This window comes from Heloderma suspectum, chromosome 8 (genome assembly GCF_057233095.1).
Source record: "Heloderma suspectum isolate Gila_16-S chromosome 8, 16-S_ref, whole genome shotgun sequence".
Lineage (NCBI taxonomy): Eukaryota > Metazoa > Chordata > Lepidosauria > Squamata > Helodermatidae > Heloderma > Heloderma suspectum.
In genome coordinates, this window is record NC_139465.1 from 23,335,819 (window position 1) to 23,357,460 (window position 21,642).

The window sequence follows — 21,642 nt, forward strand, 5'->3', positions numbered from 1 at the left end:
AGAGGCAGGGAGTTCCACAGAAAGGGAGCCACTGCACCAAAGGCTCTACTCTGGGTGGACTCCAACCAGGCCATAGGTCCATGCAGAACCAACAGGAGCATCCCAACTGATGACATCAGTGACCAGGCAGATTGATAAGGGAGAAGATGCGCTCTCAAGTATCCTGATCTCAAGTTGTTTAGGGCCTTATACACTAGTAGCAAAACCTTAAACCTGGCCTGGTAGCGAATAGGCAGCCAATGCAGTTCCCTTAGCAAAGGAGTCGCATGCTGAAAAGAAGCAACTCCTGACAACAGCTGAGCTTCTGCATTCTGTATTAGTTCCAGCTTCCAGACCAGCCTTAAGGGCAGCCCCACATAGAGTACATTGCAGTAATCCAATCCTGAGGTTACTAGCGCCTGTACCACTGCGGCCAAGCTATCCCTGGTCAGGAGGGGCTGTAGCTGGTGAAACAGTCGAAGGGGGTAAAAGGTACTTTGAGCTGCCATGGCCACTTTGGGCCTCCAGAGACAGTGACAGATATAGGAGTACCCCAGACTACAAACCTGATCTTTCAAAGGGAGTGCAACCCCATCCAGAACAGGCAATGAGGCCACCTCCCAGACTTATCCAAACTTTCTTGATTTCAGCAGTATAATTTGTTGCTGCTATAGTTAAACAATTGGGAGTCAGAAATCATTGTTGATCTCCTAGAAATCATCCAGAAAACTACCGGTAGATCCAGATCTACCTGCTGCATAGAGCATCCTGCATATTATCAGTTCCTGTTGGTGATGGTTGTTATCTTTAGTGAGTTGGCTTTAGCTCTTTTATGTGAATGATTGGCTTTTACTATTGCTGGTATTTGTTGTATCCTTTCAATTATCCTGGATTTGGATCATATTAGTTGTATTTTTATTGACTGAATTTTGCTTTATCTTGTATGTTGCTTAGAGAATTGCATTTTATAATGTCACTAATAAATATAACAAGATAATAATAATAAATAACAATAACAGTTGTTACGATATGACACAGCTGTTTATGGAGGAAACAATCCAATGCCCCCAAGACAGAGTCTGGGAGGCAATAAGATAATTTGGATTCCTGGATCCAAGGTTGGAAACAGCGCTTCAACTATGGATCCAGGAATCCATCCATCCTCGCCCCCCCGGCAGCCAGCGCAGAGTGACCTGTGAGCAACCTCAGAAAGGGAGTAAAGGGGTCGTGTGGTGGGAGGGGAGGGGACTGGGGAAGCTGGGATACAATGTATCCAGAGGCTGCCCCAGCCTCCTTCCCACCTTCTCTGAAGTGGCCCATCTAGACGGGCAAAAAGCCCTGTCTAGCCAAAATGCAGAGCAGGAGGAGTACAGAGGTGAAGGTGACCAGAAAACCTACTCTGCTGCTAATCAGAGTAGGCAATAATGGACTAGACTGAACCATCACATGCCCTATCCTTGCTGCTGAGAGAAACAAAAGCTGAGTGATCAGGAACAGCTACTGTCTCTTCCCCTTTCTTTCTCTCTCTCTCCCCCTGCCCGTCCACCTCCTCTATAGCATAACAGGGAGGATTGGATTAGTGGGCAGAATCCCCACTACCGCACTGCCCAGAGGAACAATTTAGGTGAGCAAGTGAGACTGTGCTGTAACTGCTCCTTCCATGACCAACCATGTGTGCTGCACAGCCCAGAGAGTGAGGATGAGTGAGCGGGCAAAGGTGGCTGCTCATGCTCCCTCTAAGCACAGGCCCAGTCCACCCTGCGGCAGTGCCCAGGAAGGATGAGCAAGATGAAGATGGTAGGAGCAGTCGCTGCCTTCTTTTGTTTGCACCCTTCCCTGCTCGCCCACCTGCCCCTAGAAGATTGCCACCCAGAGGGAGAGGGAGAGACGGCAAGCCAAAGGAAGCAGCACCTCCTTCCTGCAGGAGCAGCCACTGCCCCCAGTTGCTCACCTGCCCTGTCTCTCTAGAACACTCTCCCTGCTTGCACATCCTACCTCTTTGGGTGATGCAGGAGAAGGAACTGGACTTTGCCATCCAGAGGGAGGGAGGGTGCAAAAGGTGGCTGCGCCTTGGAGGAGCAGCTGTCCCCTTTGCCTGCTCACTCATCCTTCTCTCACTGGGTGGATGGAGGAGTGGGCTAATAGGGCCCAATGCCCACTGCCACACTGCTTCAAGGGAGAGTGCAGGTGAGTGACTGAGAAAATGAGGTGGCTGCTCCTCCACTGACCAGCCATCTACGTGGCGCTGCAGAGAGTGAGCAGGTAAGCAAGAGGGCAGAGGCAGCTGCTCACGCTATGCCTCAAGGCAGCAGTGTGGGCTCAGTTCTCCACACCACACTGCCCAGAGAGGGTGAACAAGACAGAAGAGTCTTGCTGGCTGTGGGATTATGGGAATTGTAGTCTTAACACATCTGGAGGGCACCAGGTTGGGGAAGACTGCTATAAGCAGTTGAAGAAGCTCAAGCAGAGCATTCCACCACCGCCCTGTTTTCCCATGTTGCCTCCCCCAACTTCTGTTTCCAGCAGGCAAGCCAACATTCTGTGACTACTGAGCATGTTAGTCCTCAGTGGGCTGTTTGGGTTGGGGTGGCAGGGGGGCTACATAAGGTTCCACACATGGAGAATGAATTTGCTTGTATAGGAATAAGAGGATGCGGCCCCATTTTAGCATCTGAGGTACATAGCCTCTGGGTATTTTGGTTTGTTAGTTTTAAGGTGCCACCTTAGAGCAAGTTAGAGGAGTAGCAAAAAAGGAACAATGATGTGATACTGTGTGGTAACAAAGAGCAATGCTATTCTAGAGGTGCAATCCAATGGGAATATGCCCCACTGGATTTAAATCAGGCTTTTGTCTGAGTAGACATGTACAGGATTGCATGGTAGCGTCAGGGAGTGACCCCAGCTTGGTTGCAGAGCACATGCTTTGCATGTAGAAGGTCCCAAGTTCGATTTCTGGCATCTCCAGATAAGGCATCTCCAGCAAGACCATGTCTGAAACCCTGGAGGGTCACTGCCGATCAGTATAGACCGGCCTTCCCCAATGAAGTGCCTTCCAGATGTTTTGGACTACAATTCCCATTGGGCCTGATCATCCTGGACCAATAGCCAAGGATGCCGGGAGTTGTAGTCCAAAACGTCTGGAGGGTGCCACCTCGAGGAAGGCTAGTCTAGACAATATTGGGCTAGTTCAGCCTTCTCCAACCTGGTGCCCTCCAGATGAGTGGGACTGCAACTCCCATTGGCCATGCTGGCTGGGGATGCTGGGGGTTGTAGCCCAACACGTCTGGAGGGTGCCACCTCGAGGAAGGCTGGTCTAGACAATATTGGGCTAGTTCAGCCACCTCCAACCTGGTGCCCTCCAGACGAGTGGGGCTGCAACACCCATTGGCCATGCTGGCTGGGGATGCTGGGAGTTGTAGCCCAACACGTCCGGAGGGTGCCACCTCGAGGAAGGCTGGTCTAGACAATATTGGGCTAGTTCAGCCTTCTCCAACCTGGTGCCCTCCAGACGAGTGGGGCTGCAACACCCATTGGCCATGCTGGCTGGGGATGCTGGGAGTTGTAGCCCAACACGTCTGGAGGGTGCCACCTCGAGGAAGGCTGGTCTAGACAATATTGGGCTAGTTCAGCCTTCTCCAACCTGGTGCCCTCCAGACGAGTGGCGCTGCAACACCCATTGGCCATGCTGGCTGGGGATGCTGGGGGCTGTAGTCCAACACGTCTGGAGGGTGCCAGCTGGGGAAGGCTGCGCTAGACGGACCTATGGTCTGACTTGGTTTAAAAACAACCTCCTAAGCTCCACGTGAACCAGCACTTCAGAAGCCGGCGCTTTCGCTCTCTTCGCACGCACCTTACAAAGTTTCCACCCAGCTGGGCTGCGGCAGGAGAGGAACGCGGGGGGAGGGGGGGGGGAGTCCCGGATTTGCGGGCTCGTGTTCGGACAGAGGCCGCGCAGCATCAGAGTCCCGTTAGGGTCTCCATGGTAACAGGCGGGAGGGCAAGACGAGGGGCGGGAGGCGAGAGAAAGCAGGACGGAACTCTCACTCTCTGGTCACCTGATCGGGTATCTGCGGGCCACGTGATCCCGTTTCCATCGTCGCCATTTTGAAGCGGTGCTCCCTGAAGAAGGAGGAGAAGGGAGGAGGAAAAAAACATCCCTTTGGGAAGGTGGGTGTGAGGGTAGCGCGGTGAGGTGGGGCCCGGGCTGAAGGTGGGAGAGAGGGAGAGCTGTCCGCGGGAGACAGCGAGAGACGGAGCGGGGAAGGCGCTTTCCGAGGGAGGAAAGCGGCTTCTTGATCGGGGACCCGTCTCATAAGCCCTCGGTCCCTTTCCGAGCCCTTCCTCAGCAGTAACCGAAGGAAAGGGATGAAATTATTATTTTTTTAAAAGTAAGACAGGCTAATAATGGGGTTATTGAGACCGAAGTTTTTGCGGGTCAGAGTCCGCTTCGGCAGGTGCATGGAGAGTTATCCTCACTTGGCAAAGTGCGTGTGTAATGTTACATATAATGTGTGTGTACACACACACGTGGATATGGGGGGAGTGCGGAGGATATAGGCCATGGGGCCAAAGGGCCACGAGCTGCGAAGGTACAATCTTAGCATTGCTTGGCTCTTTGCACTCGCTGGTAACATCTTTCCACTCTGTGTTCCTGTAATATAACATCTGCCAGGTAATGTTTTATGCACCTAGTATACGAAAGCTTATGCCACAGCATATCTGTCCGTCTTTAAGCTGCCACTAGACTTTTTTTCTTCGTGTGGTAAACGAGCTCACACATAAATTCCTTATGGAATTTGCCCCCTGAGTAGACATTTATGTGGAAAAGGCCCCCCTTATCAACCTTGCATGAAGGAGAGTTGGGGTGCCTTTTCTCTCAGCCCCACTGGGGTATCTGTGCCCTCCTGCTATTAATTCATTTGTTGTTCCATCAGTGTGAACCAAGAAAAAGACATGTCCTTGCTCTGCAATCTAAGAATATATACGCAGATTCTTTGTTAGCAGCAGTGTTAGCAGCATCTCCCCTCTTTAGTGCTAATACAGGCCCTGAAGCCTGGAAGAAGATTTTTCATCTCCATGTTCATCTGATCCTCTTCACTTTGGATCCAGTTGTTCATACACACAATTATTGCCAGCTGTAGGTTATCTTTTGTGTAGTACTTTAGGTTCTCACAACATGTTGAAAAAGAGGAGATGTAGCTCAAAGTCACAGGGTGAACTTCAAGGCTAAGTAGAAATTTTAGAACTCCCCCATCCAAACCCAGTCCTCTGCCCATTGTTTTATCTCTTCCCATCTTTCTTTACATGGGTTTTTAACTGGTGGGTTGAGACCCCCTACTGGGTTGCAGCTTGAACTAAGGTGGGTCGCAGCAGAGCACTGCTACCATAATTATATATGGTAAGGAATTAAGAAATGTGTCCCTAAATGCATTTTGGATCAAAAGTAGATCTCAAAAGGTTGAAGGATGGTGCCTGGCCCAATGCAACAGCCCCCGCAAGTAAATTAAGCCACAGTGGGCAGTCATGTTCTGCGAACCAGGTCAGTGTGATTTGTGTTTAGCAGTCTCAGTGAGGCTGTAAATTCTAATGAAGTAATTAGAAACCCTATATCTTGCATTGTGTTTTCAAGAGTGTTGCAAAAGGAACATTGTTAGTACTTTCCTTGATACGAAGTCATAACAAGCTGGCAAATCTTTATCAGCCTGAACTCTTTTAACAACAATGTCAGTAATATGTTTCTTTAGGTCAAACAAAAAAGTTCATTGGGGAGATTTTGTGGAAAGTGAGATGTTACTGATCAAAGATAGCAGATACCAGCACGGTATCATAAAACTATCTAATTTTCTATTACTTTTTTTGCTTTAAAAATGCAAATAAAATGCCTGTTTAATCCTAGATATGGTAGTATTTGAAAATGAAAGATATAACTCATGTGACGGTTATGGTCTTTAATCTGATCCTATAACTGCACTTCTACAATACTCCTTTTAGTATGTTCTTGCAGTGATTGCTTTATGGGTGAGCCTTTGACCCTGGTTATGGTGGTCAAGTATATGGGTCTACTTTCAGGATATGTAACACATGAAGTTGCCTTATACAATAAGATGTTTGGGCCATCTAGCCCAGTATTGCCTACTTAATTGTTCTCCACTGTCTTCAGTAAAGGTCTTACGTAGCATGGTTACCCGAGATCCTTTAACTGGAGATGCCAAGTATTAAACCTGGGACTATCTGTAGACTAAACATGTGCTCTGCTACTGAGCTATGGCCCTTTCTGAGGCTCTTTATAACAATGGCCATTATCCAGCACATAGTTATCCGTGCATTAGTTCCACTGAAATCAGTGGCAATTAAGAATCTATAAGTGTGGCCAGAGCAGTACATTATATGTATTTGGTAATTGTGTGTCCCCTGAGGGCTTTCTTTTATAGGATAAACTACCTGTGGTTGGATTCAGATTGAGTAGATGAGAGGAGAGGAGAGGGCTGTTTAACTCTCCTCCCCCCACAGCCATTTATCCAAAACTCCATCCTCCTTGCTGATTTTCTCCCCAAGAAATAAAAGATATGACACGTCCATGTCTTTTATCTCTTCTGAAGAAAAGTAGCTTGGGAGGGGGTTGATTTTTAATGGGAAAATGATTGGGAATGAAAGGGTTAATCAGGTCCTTCCCCCCAAGCCCTCAGCTGCTTTACCTGACAAAAGAAAGCCCTCAGGGAAGGAATCACAGAACTATAAGTGCTGATTTTATCTTATCTTCCTGGTGAATGTTGATCATCACCAGCAGAGGGATTGTCAACTTTTGCTGATGAGCCAGAAGCTTGAGATTGTCAACATTCACAGGAACAAAAACACTACATATCTTAGCTATGGAACCTTGTATGCTCTGGCAAATCACCCAAGGTTTACCATGCATAACCATATTCCACCTAAGAGAAGATGGCAAGTGCATGAAAGGGAAGATAGGTGACAATCATTCCTCCTTTTGCAAAGAGGGATTGGAGCCAGCACCTCTCATGCATCTTGCTTTTTAAAAACTGTTCCTCAGTTTGTTTTAAAGTGAGCATGCTTCAAATGGATAATTATTGATGTTGAATTTACTTTTCTCATTAATTAAAATGTTATGCACTCTGAAACACACTGGTCACATTCAGATGATCACATCTCAGATTAATAAGCCAAGGTATAAGCAAGCCTTTTGCCCATGCATGCAGCCTCTTTGCCATGCAAGCAATGAAACTAGGAAGACTTATGGTTAATTAATTTCCCAGTTCTGAGGAAACAGGGAACAATGATTAGAAGCTTCCTGGCTTGACTGCTCATGCTACAAAGGGTCTACATGCTCAGGCAAAGGCGCATTCATACCTTAACTTATTAAGCAGAGAGATGATTGTCCAAAGTGGGCTGTTGTCTTGTGCAAGTTCTTTATAACTAGTTTTTCCTGTCTGTAAACTGGAAAGTTTACACTCAACAGTAAAATGGGATGTTCTGGGAAATAAAATGAAATACCCTTAAAGACTGAAGCTCTGTGGCACTAAAGAGATTAACAATGCATTCCTGTATATGCCTGCTCAAAAGTAAATCCTACTGAGATTGAATAGGGCTTAACTGCAGTGGGTATAGGATTGCAGCCTAACAGGACATCCCTGAGTGTTTTTGAGTTCAGTGGGCTGTCTAATAAGTAAGTGTAGGATTATAGCTAATTGATGGTTGCATCTTGAGCATACACTGGCAAACCCTTGCTACATCACATACAACAAATGCCTTAAAAAAGGATGTTCATTTTGAAGTTTAACTATTGTTTTAACACATGAGAGTATATTTGGTAGGTGCAGCACTTGTTGATTTCATTATAAAATAGTTCTTCTATCGAGTGTGTTTGTAAAAATAATAAAAATCTTTCTGCATTCTGTTCCTTTTTAGATCCAAAACTTTGTCATTTTAAATCTGCCTGAATCTTAAGAAAGAACTGTCAAAAGTGTAATGTCATCTAATTCCCGGGTTGTCATTCTGTTGTCATTACAGTTTTAACTAAGTGAAGACTCTTGTAGCTGGGGACTTCTCTATGATTTTCACACCATAGGGAACTGGGGAGGGGGAGGGGGACACAGACACACCATTTATATGTGCTTGTTTAATGGAAGAGTATTTGCAATAAATTACTCTGCAAATGAAATGCATTCCTTGCCAAGTTGAACAATTGCTTACAGCCTTCTTTAAGTGTGAAATAACACACCAAATTTTGTCTAGCTTGGTTTGGAATAGCTGTAGAATTTTTCAATCTTGCAATCATATTTTCTGATATGTTTCTGTTACTAAACAACATATGAAGCTAGCATTATGGAGTTGGGAAACATGGTGACTTCCACCCTAAACAAAACTGTCTGAAAGTAGATCATAGTTACATATGCTGTTTCATTTTTGTGTGCTTGCAGATTTGATATTAATAATTCGCATTGATTTTGATACTATCTCCCAGTCAGGATGGACTAATTCTTTAGAAATATTTCTAATCAAATAATTTGATTAAGTATTCAAATGCTTAATAACAGGTCTGTCTTATTAATGTCTTTCCAAAGTTTATTGCCATGAACATTTTCAATTAGCTTTGGAAGGAGAACTCCCTAGGCACTTATGAGAGATCAACAGACAGATGTTCAGATCAAGGAAATTCTACACTGGCACATATGGATGATATCATACCTAATCACCTCTAGTTATAGAGAACCAACACAACTGAGATAAGTGGCAGGGTTGGCAAGAGGAAGGACTAATTTGGGGCCCTTTTCCTTCTAAACAACCTCTTTTGATAGACAGAAGTCTAGTAACAGGGATAGGCCTTCTGTATGGAAGGTCAGTTCTTGATTGCACAGAAGCACCCAGCATGTGCTGATGCAAAGCAAATTTTAAAAGGGGGTAAATAACTTTTGGATCTGTTTCACAGTTAAAGATACATGTATTTATTATTTGTCACTGAGGAGGCAGTCTTTTGTGCATTGTTGGCTTCTGAAATGAACAGTTAAGTCTAAACCATGGATTTATTCGTACATTTCTATCTTTGTGTTCAATAGCCTTGATATCTTGTTTTGTAACACAAGCATTTATAGAATTTTTCTTTTTAACATTTCAGATAGTATGGAAGAAGATAGCAACTTTACAACACTAGTCTCAAACATTGGGGAACAAGAAGCTGTGCTGATCTCTGAAGCAGTCATAAGCCCAACCTCAGAAAGTGGTGAAGACCAGAGGAAGTGTAATCCTGATCCGCTAATCCAAGTCATCCAAAAGCTAAGCAAGATCGTTGAGAGTGAAAAATCACAGAAATGTCTTTTAATAGGAAAAAAACGCTTGCATCCCGACACGCTGTCACTTGAGTCACAAAACCTCCCAGAGGTCCCAGCTAAGCTCATTGAACTGCCTGCCCTGGGCACCATAAATGTTGAAGATTATTATGTGACAGACTGTCCTCCACAGAATAGAAGGAAGGTGGTTTGCTACCAGTGCAGTCTCTGTAAATCTCTGTCTCCCACTCTTCCTCTGTTAAAAGAACACATAAAACAACATGGTCAGCAGAATGAGGTAATACTTATGTGTTCAGTATGCAATTTTGCCACTAGAAGCATAGAAGACTTTGAAGCTCATGTCAGGCATCACCCAGAGAATGGTGACAAAACCCACACTTTGCCAAAGGAGCAGCAGTGCATGAGTCTTTCTAATACCACTTTGCATGGGCCAACGGAAAGTTTTGTCAAAATAGGCACTGATCAGGTGGCCCAGCTTCAGTCTCCCCATGTGACTGAGAAGGCGGGACGAAAATGGTATACTTATGAGCAATACGGAATGTACCGATGCTTAATTTGTAGCTACACCTGTGGTCAGCAAAGAATGTTGAAAACACATGCTTGGAAGCATGCAGGTGAAGTCGATTGCTCCTATCCCATATTTGAGGAAGAAAACGAGCAAGCTACGTTACCAGACTCCTCTGTATCAGGTGTTCCTCACAGTGTGGATACTGTTGTCCTTTCATTAGAAAATCATGAACTGGGTGTCTGTAGTGACCAGGCCGTTCAACTCCATATTTGTAGTCCCGAGCAACTGACTTATAACAGTCCGCCAGCAGAAGAACCTATAAAAGAGGAGGCGGTCCTCGGTCAGTCAGCTACACTTTCACCCACAGGCAAAACATTAGAGGAGACTATGTCTGATACAGATCTGGAACAAGATAATTTGATAACCGATAGCTTGCTTTCATCGGCCCAGAAAATAATTAACAGCAGCCCAAATAAAAAAGGTCATGTTAATGTTATAGTGGAACGTTTGCCAAGTGCTGAAGAACCTGTCTTGCAGAAGCCTTACTCGATGGACCCCGACACTGAGGCTGAAAAAAACAAAATGTCTGAGCAGGCTCGCATTGTGCGTGATGCATCAGGGGATGTTTATCATATGGATAAAAATTCTGTTGAACTTGAAGAAGTAATAATTGGATGGAGCAACACAGAGAAGAAAGATAGTGACTTAAATCCTGGCAGAGTCAAAGCATCCGATGAAAATGCCCCTCCCACAAGAAGAAGAACCAATTCTGAGTCCTTGAGACTGCACTCGCTAGCTGCTGAAGCTCTTGTTACAATGCCGATCAGAGCTGCAGAGCTAGCCCGGTCAAGCCTCAGAGCCTTTGCTGAGGTCAATTCTTTAGGTTCAGACACTGGGCAGAGGCAAACTGATGGTGGCTATGTAGCCCATTCTAAATTGGTAACCTCCCTTAAAACCGAGGAACTCGCAAGCCTAAACCAAACTGACTGTGCGTTCATGGAAATACAGAAAGATAAACCAGAGTTAACAGACAGCCCCATTAAAATGGGCATTAGCATGTCACTGCTCACTGTAATTGAAAAACTGAAAGAAAGGACAGACCAGAATGCCTCTGATGATGACATTCTGAAGGAGTTGCAAGACAATGTCCAATGCCAACCTGCAACGGATCCCAACATGCTGGGGAGTAACCTGGTGGAATATATACCCAGTGTGGATCGTCCCTTCCGGTGTCGCTTGTGCCACTACAGCAGTGGCAACAAGGGATACATCAAGCAACACTTGCGGGTGCATCGCCAGAGGCAGCCCTATCAGTGTCCAATCTGCGAACATATAGCAGACAACAGTAAGGATTTAGAAAGCCATATGATCAACCACTGCAAGACCCGAATGTACCAGTGCAAGCAGTGTGAAGAATCCTTTCATTACAAGGTGAAAATTTTGCTTTGTGTTTGCCATTCTGATTGCATATAGAAATCTTGATTGTTCTGAACTAAGTGAACCAAAAGGTGTAGTCTGGCAAACTAACTGGGGTGGCATTGCAAACCATCTCTGTCTGGGTTGCCAGAGAGGCACCATTGGGAGTACCAGCAGTGGAGTGTCTGGCAATGCTCAGTCCCCGAGTAACGGCCTTGGCATCCAAGATTGGAGTGGTTGTCAAAACCCATAAAGTTCATCCAGAGGTGGGTCAAGGAAGCTTCAGTGTCAGAATTCAATTTGCAGAACTTGTACCACTACAAGAAACTAGATTAGCATGTTCTGTTTCCTCATCATCCCCACTTGACTTGGAAATTGGCTCTCTCTCCCAACTCCCACCCTGTGTGGGGTTAATTTAAATCTCTTTGAATCTCTTTTAATTGTATTGTTTTGGTTTAGTTACCTGACAATGTAAGTACAGACAACGATTGACAGGAGAATAACTGCAGTATCATGGATTAACCATTACGTATTTACATGCTTTTTAAAGATTGTGCAACTTTTTGTATTTCAGAGTCAGCTGCGAAGCCATGAGAGAGAGCAGCACAGCCTTCCAGATATATACTCAACATCCTCATCTGACAGTCTCATAACTTGTAGTGAAGTGGATGAAAGAGTTGGTACTGTCTATCTTTTTGACTCGCTTAACGTTTGGATTGGGCTGATTTTTAAATGTTTGCAGATTCATGAGAATCCCCTCACTGTGACCGTGCCCCGTGCAGTGACCCAGGTAGTTCACCCATTATCATCAACCCATGGTTTGTTAACCGTGAGTTGTTGAAAATGAAGCAGGAGTGAGCGAACATACTGGTTCCCAGCCACCTGTCTGCTCCTGCTGTGATAAAACAACACAGGGATGCTGTATCCCTGGGTTGTTTATCGTGACATCTGAACATGGAACTCTGGGTTGCTGGGGGATGAACAACCTAGAGTTTGAACCCATAGTTATTTATCGCAGTGGGGCTGGGCAGGCGAATAGGAACCAGCGCGCTCGCTTGCTCCTGTTCATTCACGGCTACCTAGGGTTTGTTTAAACCCTAAGTAGACATCATGTGCGAACTGGCTGTAATATTTAAAAGCCTTTGCTATATTCATTTTCCCAATCTTGTGTAGTATCTGAGCAACAGCAGCACCATTACAGGAACATGCAACATTGGTATGCAGATATTGTATACACAATTGAGGCAATATACATGATAAGGAGCTTTGAAACATTACACCCACTCCATGAGGAATCGCCAGAGGAAACGCCTTTTCAGCAGTCTCTGCATAGGGCTTTTAATCACTTGATAGTGCAAAACTTGGCAGAGTAGGTACAAGAAGAAGCTTGCACCTGTCTTTGCTACTGTCCACACCTCTTTAGGAAAAAGCTGGCCTTCCAATGAAAGAGTCCTGGAATCAGAGGAAAATTATTGCATATTTTCTTGATGATGCATCCTCTCCCCCCCCACCCCGTCCCCAGAAAAACCACTCCACAGAAGCCCTGCCTCAAATCTTACTGTGTTTTTTTTGTATTTCAAATCATGGGGTTGGAAGTGTGACTTGACTGAAAATGTTCTCCTTTTAATAGCATTCATTAAATGAGAATTTAAGCTTTCTAAAGTATTTTGGAAACTCTTTGCACTCAAATTATGATACGATTGCAGGAAGGAAGCCCTCTTGTCAAACAGATGTCACCTCTATAAAACAGCCCAAACCCAAGAAGTTTATGGCACAGCATCTGTTTATGTGCGAGTTATCCGAGCAGGAACATTCGTTTCATGTTTATGAAATCTTTGTCGCCCCTGTTCATCACGGCTGTGCTATAACATTAGAGGTATCTTACCGCATATGATTGGATTGTAAATGCCTAATAATGTAGGACCGTTGCAACAACATGCATTACAGAAACACCTGCTTTTGCTGTTCTACTGAAATCAGTCACTTTGTTACACATCACAGGGATTGCCCTTCCTTCTCTACCTGCCCGCCCCACACACACACACACACACACACACACACGGGATAAAAGCAGGTCCCTTGCAGTAAGAGAAATAGTTGCATTCTGTAAAATAGCCAGTCTAAGCTAGCGATATAATTGTGTGTAAAATATGATGGAGTTAGTGATTAGATACTTACGGTGAGGTATTGTATCTTTATTTGCCAACGAACATTATTTCATTCCTTGCTCTAACAATTTAGTGAAGAAAAGTCTCAGATACTTATCAGGTTAGCTGAAGACAATTTGGCATCCGAAGCACTTGGTCCAAGAGTGATTCCCAGGCAATGTCAAAAGGACACTGGGATGCAACTCTTGAGTTGTGTGATTCTGGGAAGGATTTCTCAGATTGCAGGCTCAAGCAGCCACACTTGGGTTGCTTGTGCAGTTGGACTGATCCTAATTGCTTTATCCTAAACATATCCTAAATCAAATCCCTTCCACAGCTGTAAGCCAACTCAAAAGAGTGTATACCAAACTCTTCACAACTGTTCTTGTTCGTGTCGGAAGGTTACAGCCTGACCAACATGAAATAGAATCTTTCTGTGTTAAACAAAACGACTTCTAAAAATTGGATTGTATACTGCGTACAATTCTGGTCACTGCAGCTCAGAAAGTATATTGCAGAGCTAGACAAGATGCAGAAAAGGACAGCCAAAATTATCAAGAGGCTGGAGCAACTCCTCTGTGAGGAAAGGTACAATGTTTGGGGCTTTTTAGCTTAGGAAAAGGTGAGTAAAGCGGGATATGGTAGAGGTGTAAAGAAAGTGGATGTGGAGGAAAAGTTCTAATCACCTTTTCAAGCTGTCCAAGTTGGTGGCCTTCGCTATATCTTGTGGTATAAAATTCCACAGTAATTATGCACTGTGTGAAGAAGTGCTTTATTTTATTTATGCTGAATTTCCCACTGTTCGGCTTCATTGGGAGCCTCTCTCATAGTACTAGAACCTGGGGGTCACCCAGTGAAGCTGAATAGTGAGAAAGAACGATGACTGGGGAACATGAGTGGGAGGGAGCAACTGTGTTCATGTCCCGCTTGTAGGCTTCCCAGATGCATCTGGCTGGCCATTGTGGGAACAGAATATAGGACTAGATAAACCTTTGTTCTGATCCAGTATGGCTCTTATGTTCTTATCATATAGGAGATAGAATTTCAGTCCAGAAACTTTACAGATGCGACATTTGTGATTACACAAGCACAACATATGTTGGTGTGCGGAATCATAGGCGGATTCACAACTCTGATAAGCCATATAGGTGAGTGTCTCAGCATTTTGTTTTATTGGCATTTAAGAGGTATTTTCTTTTGAATGATGTTCTTCTAGTTTCTAGTTCTAAAGATAGAATACGGTGGGTGATCTAAATAACCTAATTTTGAAGAAGTGTATCATTTATCACTGATTAACTCTGACAATATATTTGGAATCTACCAGCCTTCTGCACATCGCTGCATAAGCATTTACTTGTCATACATATCATTCATTTTCAATTGTGAAAAAAGAAATAAAAGAATACCAGGTAGGGAAGTTACCAAAAATGTGGATAGATTTGTTAGAGCACAATCCTATGGGATGTGACCTGGGTACTCATAAGCCTCTGAACTCGGCAACTTATGAGTATCCAATGCATTTTACCTAGATGGGTGATTTCAGCCATCTAGCAGAGGCTTTGGGGAGGGGGAGGGAAGGAGGCTGGGGCAGCATTAGTATTTCTCATATGGCTGCTGCCTTGGACTCCTCCCCTCCTTGTCCTCAGGAACGCCCCATTTTTTCCACCTCTCCACTCCATTTTCCGAGCATGGAGAGGTAGCTGGCACAGTTCTCTCTGCACCGGCTATGTGGCGGAGGGGGCAGGGAGAGCAATTTCCTGGTTCTGAGCTCGTAGCCAGCAAACTGAAATATCCTATGTCCCCCAGATGCTGTCTAGGGGACATAAGATTGCTCTGACTTAACTTGAAAAAAAAACTAAGCACAGCTGTCCAGAGAATCTCAACATTTGCATGATGTATGTGAAGGTTTACCACTTAGAACATAAGGATAGAGCTCTAGCTTCTTGCTTAAGCAGACAGCCAACAGCTCTGGAGGCCCTTAACGTGTGGCATCTTTACCTGAACAGCTTTAATATACTTGACAATTGAATATGTAGGATTCCACGATGAATTATAAACTGCCAAGCTTCCTTAAACTGTTCCTATCCTTCCACAATGCCCATTGTTCCTCTTAGCGCTTGTATTGGAAAATGACTAAGATTGCTGGGAATCAATTTCTTCTCTGTTTTTCTTCAGATGTCGAGTGTGTGACTTCGCCACAACTAATATGAACAGTTTGAAATGTCATATGAGGCGCCACCCACAGGAGCACCAGGCAGTACAGCTAATGGAGCAGTTCAAGTAGGTAACTAACAACTTGGCAAAGGCTGCAGTGTTGTTACCTGGATAAATAGTTGGGAGTTAAGATCTGTGACCTTTCTGTGTAAATCTGCTCACAGTTTGCTTGGTTAAGGGACCGTCTATGACTTTTTCTTCTTTGTACTTTGCTGCTGTTATAACCTGGTATTCTGGAGGCTTGAAGCACTGGATAACCTCTAAAAAGATGAGTGATTGAGCTCTGGAAGCCATAAGTGGCTCTCTAAATGTATTTGAGAGGACTTTAATTACTAAGCCGTGAAGGTGCATTTTGTACCTCTTATTGCACATCCTTATTACCTGTATCTTCCAGGCTGAGCCCTCGTACTTGAAATATGTTCTGGATGTGGTTCTGATTCACTCCAGGTCAAATGGGGCTTGGGGAAGAAAAGATGGAAGCTGATTAGTATTTTGTTTTGACAATTTGATCAATATTTTGCATAAGTAAACTGTTAGGAACATAAGCTGCCTAATTCTACTTATTTTTATTTATTTATTTAAAACATTTGTATCACACCCTACATCATTAAGATTTGAGGGGAGCGTACAGATAAAATAAATTTAAACATTATAAAACAATAAATACTTTAAATAGCTAAAAACATATTCAATCATTAAGCTAGCTAATACCAATTTAAAATCTAAAACAATAAAACAGTTAAAACAGTGTGCAAATTCAGGGAATCCAGTTAGCCCTCAAAAGTTTGGTAAAAAGCCATGTTTTAACTTGGCACCAAAATGAAACCAGTGTCTGCGCCTATCGGGCTTCCAAGGGGAGGGCATGCCACAGCCATGGTGCCACAGCAGAAAAAGCCCTCTCCCACATCTCACCGTAGTGTATGTCTTGCACTGGTAGGGTGCAGAGGAGGGCTCCTCCAACAGATCTCAATCCTCGGGCAGGCATATATAGGGGGAGGTGCTCCCTCAAATATCAAGGTCCCAAGCTACTTAGGACTTTAAATGTCATCACTATCACCTTGAATTCCAACCGGAAGCATATTGGCAGCCAGTGCAATTCCTAATGCTGGCCTAATACTAGGTCAGACTGTTGGTCCATGTAGCCCAATATTGTCTACTCTCCAAGAACAACTCTTCAAGGCCTCCTGCAGAGGTCTTCCCCAGCACCTACTACATTTTTAACCAGGGAAGCCAGGGATTGAACCTGAGACCTCTGTGTGCAAGACATGAGGTGTACCACAGAGTTATGGCCTTCTGTTCCACTGAGGAACCTGTTAAGAAGGGCTAATGATAATATTGTATCCATTTAGATTAATTTAGATATGTAATAATTCAGCAGAATGGTTGAATCCTCTCCCACATCATTTTGATCCAGTCTTTGGTGGTGGCTTTTGCCGAGACCTTCTGAAAATATCCTGAACATATGAGAATATTCTGCATACTCCAAATTTCTCTCACATGTGTGTTCTTTTTTTCTCTCTCTTTTTAATCCTTTGGTTTTCATTTTAATTGCTAATATTTAATTATTGGATTTGCCTTGGCATGAAACTGTGACGGCAGACCTTCTTGCTAGCAGCACCTACCCTTTGGAAAATCCTCCCAGTTCAGGAGGCAGAAAATGTGGCATCTTTCAAGCACCTCCTGAAAACACACTTCTTCGCCCAGACCTTCCCTGGGCTGTAATGAAATTAATCATGCCGTTCCATTTTACTGCTCCTTGGATTGTTTTTTTAATTGTAGTTGGAACTATTTTTAATGTTGTGTTTTTAATATTGTATTTTAAAGTAATTTTAATATTTATTGTGAACCACAGAGGGATTTTGTTATATTCAATGGTATAGAAGTGTCGCAAATAAAATAAATAAATAAATAAATGTGTTTTCCTTTCACACGTGGCAGAATTACTTTTTGGTGTAGATGTCCAGTACATGATCCTTAAAAATATAATGTAATGCAGTACCAGTTAAACCAAGTCAGGTTGGAAATTGGAGGGTGCATAGAACCTCTATAATTTGAGCATTTTGGACAAGTAATATTGAGTTGATGTTTTTCACTTGTAACCACTTCTGCTTCTTACTATCGTTCCAGGTGTTCCCTTTGTGGATATGTGTGTAGCCATCCTCCTTCCCTGAAGTCTCATATGTGGAAACATGCAAGTGACCAAAATTATAACTATGAACAAGTGAACAAAGCTATTAATGATGCAATTTCACAAAATGGGAGGTGTGTGTGTAATTGGACTTATGATTTACATTTGTAATATAGGACACAATCCAAAGACATGAACACATCAGTTATCTTACAGGATATAGTTACTTTAGAGTGTTTCCTTATTGGCAGCTCCCAGTACCTCAACAAATCCTAAAACTATCCTAAAACCTAAGGGTTTGAATCCCTTAAGTTCAGAGAACAGTTTGATGAACAAATCTACTGATACAAAACGTTTCCAGGATGGGTGTAGGGAACCACAACGTAAATGCACTGGATGCAGTTTCCTGATAGGCAGCTCATGTGCAATACCTTGAAATTTCTTGTTAAAGTCAAGGGGAATTTAAAAATCAGTTTGGGGATTTTCTGCAATGAGGGGGAAGGATGGGGGCACAATGAGAGTTGCTGTTAAGGAAATGCTGAACGTAACTTGTGCAACACTAACCTTAGTGATCATCTTTAAATCTTGTATAGTATTGAACCATAGCACAAGAGAAATGCCATCTGCTCAGTATTAATAAATTAAGAATAAACCACTTTCTTCCTTTCTTAGGTTCCCAGGTCAGCTGCCTGGGAAGATGATAACTGAAAGCTCTGAAGACAGTTCAGTTCCTTTGGCAAGTAACTCAGAGGGCTTGATGTTTTTGGACTCCTCTAACCAGACTTATAACAAAACCATGAATTCTGATGAAAATCAGAATCCTACTTCTACAGTGAATACCTCGTGCAATTCAGACAAAACCACTAACCTGTCCCACCTTGGTGCAGAATACTGTGTTCTGCTCTTCTGCTGTTGTATCTGTGGATTTGAGTCCACCAACAAAGAGAATTTGTTGGATCATATGAAGGAGCATGAAGGTGAAATTATAAACATAATTCTAAACAAGGACCACGCCACAGCTCAAAGTGTAAGCTAGATGAAATTGCCTTTTAAAAAGTTTCCTTAAAGTGCTGTTTTCCTGTGCTCTCTAACATTACCTGAAATACTTGCTAAAGAGAACTGTGCGTAAAAATATATAGTGATGTTCCTAAATTTTGAAGTCTTTGTATCAACAAGAAAATGGATTATTTCTCAAGCTCGTGAAGTAATTGAACAGTAAAAACTCCATTTACAGTAAAGGGCCACTGAAAACATTATCCCCTGTCGACAGAGCCATTTTCAATGCCTACTACTAATCCAAAGCATAGTAGTATAATAGGAAATTCACACAATGTGTTAACTTAAGGGGTTTAACCTTCCTGCCTTGAAACTATATAAAGTGTGTCAAATTCATTTCAGGTAAATTAAAAACAAATCTTGACATGACTGACCATAATATGCTGAATATGAAACAGCAATTGAGAGAGAGAGAGAGAGAGAGAGGAAGACGAAGTAATTTCTTAAACCTTATACTTCCTAGCTTAATTTCTTTTTCAGAAAAAAAAGCCTGTTCCTGCTCATACAGATAACATAACAGAAGTTGGTAGCTTGCTAATGAATTGGCTGGCTAGGTTTTTTTTTCTCAGTATGAGATGCTACAATAAGAGATGCTCAGAGTGTGTATCTAAATGTGTCTTGTTGGACCCGAACAGTTCACCAAAACTTCTTAATATTAGCTATATATGTAAGCAGGCATTTAACTAGGTGGTGTTTCATTTCAGCATGCTGGAAGTGCCATAATTTGGAGGAGCAGATGGGGGGAGGTAGGTACAAGTGGTCATACGTAAACTTTAAACCAAACTTTGAAACAATACAAAGAAAGGTTTCTCTCTCTTTCATCAAGTAACATTTCACATTTCAAAATCCAGTTACTTCAGTCTACTGGAAATAAATGAAAACTCAGTGGGTTGGGTACAGAATTTGCTTCCCACTGATAGAAAATGTTCCATCCACAGAAGGCTACTGATCCAGTGAAGGAATCGCACTGGTGGAATGACGAAGAAAGCAATTTTAATCAATTCCCCCCTCCCTCTGTAGCCCCTATGGCTTCCCAAAATCTGCTCTGGAGTGTTGGGGGACCCTTTGGGGAAGTTGGCACTGGGGGCGGTGGCACTGGGGGCTTCAGCGGGAAAGGAAATCGATAAAAATCCCCCATTTCCACCAGTGGGAGCATTCTGAGAGGAATTCTGCTCAGGGGCTGCTACTGCCAACAGAAGAGACCTCTGGACCCAACCCACTGGAAATTACCATAAACAAGCTAATCTTGTTGTGATGTTGTTATAAATTGCCCACTGAAAGTCTTGCATTTCCTAAGCATACTTGCTCCCCAAAAGGAGCTCTTTCACACCTTGCTAAGTGTCTTGAGCTTCTTTCTTTGGCTGCAATCCTGAGCATGAAGATTTGGCTGTTTGACTCCCATTGACTACAGTGGGACTTAAGCAGAATTGTAGCCAATTGACATTATTTTCATTACGAAATTAGTGCCATGCTTCATTTGGGTGGAACCTTCTCCCAGGTCATTGCATTTCCATTACTCTACTAAACAAACAGATTGTATACAGATTTGAATTCTATTTCAACAGCTGCAGAACATATTTCTTGTGTATTATTTATTATCTATTTATAATTATATTTTAGCAGAAATAAGCTAGAAGCTCACATGGTGCTAATTGAGTTTGGGGGCTTTTCCTAACATTTCTGAACTGTGAAGTTGGGCAAATGGAAAAGTTTTTGTAAATAATTTTCAAGTTTCAAATGCTGAATGCAGAAGTACTTCAAGGCATTTTGTAAGACTACCCAAACTAAGCGTTCTCCATCTTGATGTTTTAGTCATTCGTTTCTAAATTATATGAATCAGTACATAAAAATAGTGACAGGGTTGTTGTATAACCTATCATTTACAAGAATATTTCAAATATTTGAAAAATGAGATTTAGAAAGTGGATGCTTTTGTGTTGTTCTTGAGTAATAGAACATGTAGGTGGAAATAGAGAGGGAATGCTTAATATTGAGGGTACTGTATTTTTTGCTATGAATTCTTAGGATTGATTATCACAAAGCTTGACAAAATACATCTGGACACTACTATTACTATTTGTATTCCATTCACATATCGGTATTGTATTCTCAGCATGGACTTCTGATGTGCTCAGAAATAGGAAATCATTTGGCAACTATTTAATATCTCAACTAGGAGCAGAATGGAGACTAAACAACAGCCAGTACTGAAACATTCTCAAGACTGACCAAAAGTAACTGGCACAGAAAAAGTAGTGTAGCCATTTTTTTTAAATCCTCATTTGTCCAGATTTTTTGAAGCATTGCTACATCAAAAAATGGTAGAAAATCAAAAAACCCTTCTCTTATTTAATATCTGAAGTCATACACAGTGTACCAACATTCCACCTCCTATCTTTATACCATCTATTTATGCAATTAGTTGACACCTTGGTAAAAATTACCAAAGTAATAGATTCATTTTAAATTTATCTTTCAAAACCATAGTGGTAGTTTTTTGCCCTGAATCTTCATTTTATTTTTTTCATAACAGATCATGCCTCTTTACTACACTACAAGACAATTGTGAAAATATGAGCTTATAAAATAGGTTCTTATTGACGTTAACTATTAATTTTTAGGCATCTAGACCTTTGTTTTTTTAAATAACACTGTATGTGAGGAACAATTGAAATTAATTTCGTACAAGTAATCTTCATTAACTTACTGTTAAACAGTAAGTGAATTTTTTTGTTAAAAAATGACTTATAGCCCCAGTACTGTTAGATATTATTTTCATTTGCACAGGATATGAGCATACTTCTTACTGACATTTTCATTTTAGTGTCCACATATTGCCATCAGGTCACTCCTCAAATGTACACACTTGTCATGTTGATGCCTGAAACTAGT

At 42.6% G+C, this 21,642-nt stretch overlaps 1 protein-coding gene across 4 annotated transcripts; it reads left to right on the top strand.

The window, feature by feature from the left end:
* Positions 1-4,062: 4,062 nt before the first annotated feature.
* Positions 4,063-18,846, top strand: ZNF507 (zinc finger protein 507). Of its 4 annotated transcripts, none has more exons than XM_084813078.1 (7): positions 4,063-4,146; positions 9,110-11,220; positions 11,780-11,885; positions 14,386-14,500; positions 15,528-15,632; positions 17,694-17,828; positions 18,367-18,846. In XM_084813078.1, the coding sequence occupies exons 2-7, from the start codon at positions 9,115-9,117 to the stop codon at positions 18,728-18,730; spliced, it is 2,931 nt and encodes a 976-aa protein (XP_084669204.1). In that variant the 5' UTR covers positions 4,063-4,146; positions 9,110-9,114; the 3' UTR covers positions 18,731-18,846. The 4 variants fall into 4 exon arrangements, 3 of the variants coding, with proteins under 3 accessions (XP_084669204.1, XP_084669205.1, XP_084669206.1); XM_084813079.1 differs by having other exon boundaries at positions 17,694-17,757; positions 18,367-18,488; XR_014784732.1 differs by lacking the exon at positions 18,367-18,846 and having other exon boundaries at positions 11,780-11,881; positions 17,694-17,757.
* Positions 18,847-21,642: the final 2,796 nt, after the last annotated feature.

Excerpts from the sequence above, each read along its gene's own strand:
- ZNF507 (XM_084813078.1), top strand. The coding sequence starts at position 9,115 with ATGGAAGAAGATAGCAACTTTACAACACTAGTCTCAAACATTGGGGAA. Across the intron at positions 14,501-15,527 it reads AACTCTGATAAGCCATATAG|ATGTCGAGTGTGTGACTTCG; the intron begins GTGAGTGTCTCA and ends GTTTTTCTTCAG. Across the intron at positions 15,633-17,693 it reads CAGCTAATGGAGCAGTTCAA|GTGTTCCCTTTGTGGATATG; the intron begins GTAGGTAACTAA and ends CTATCGTTCCAG.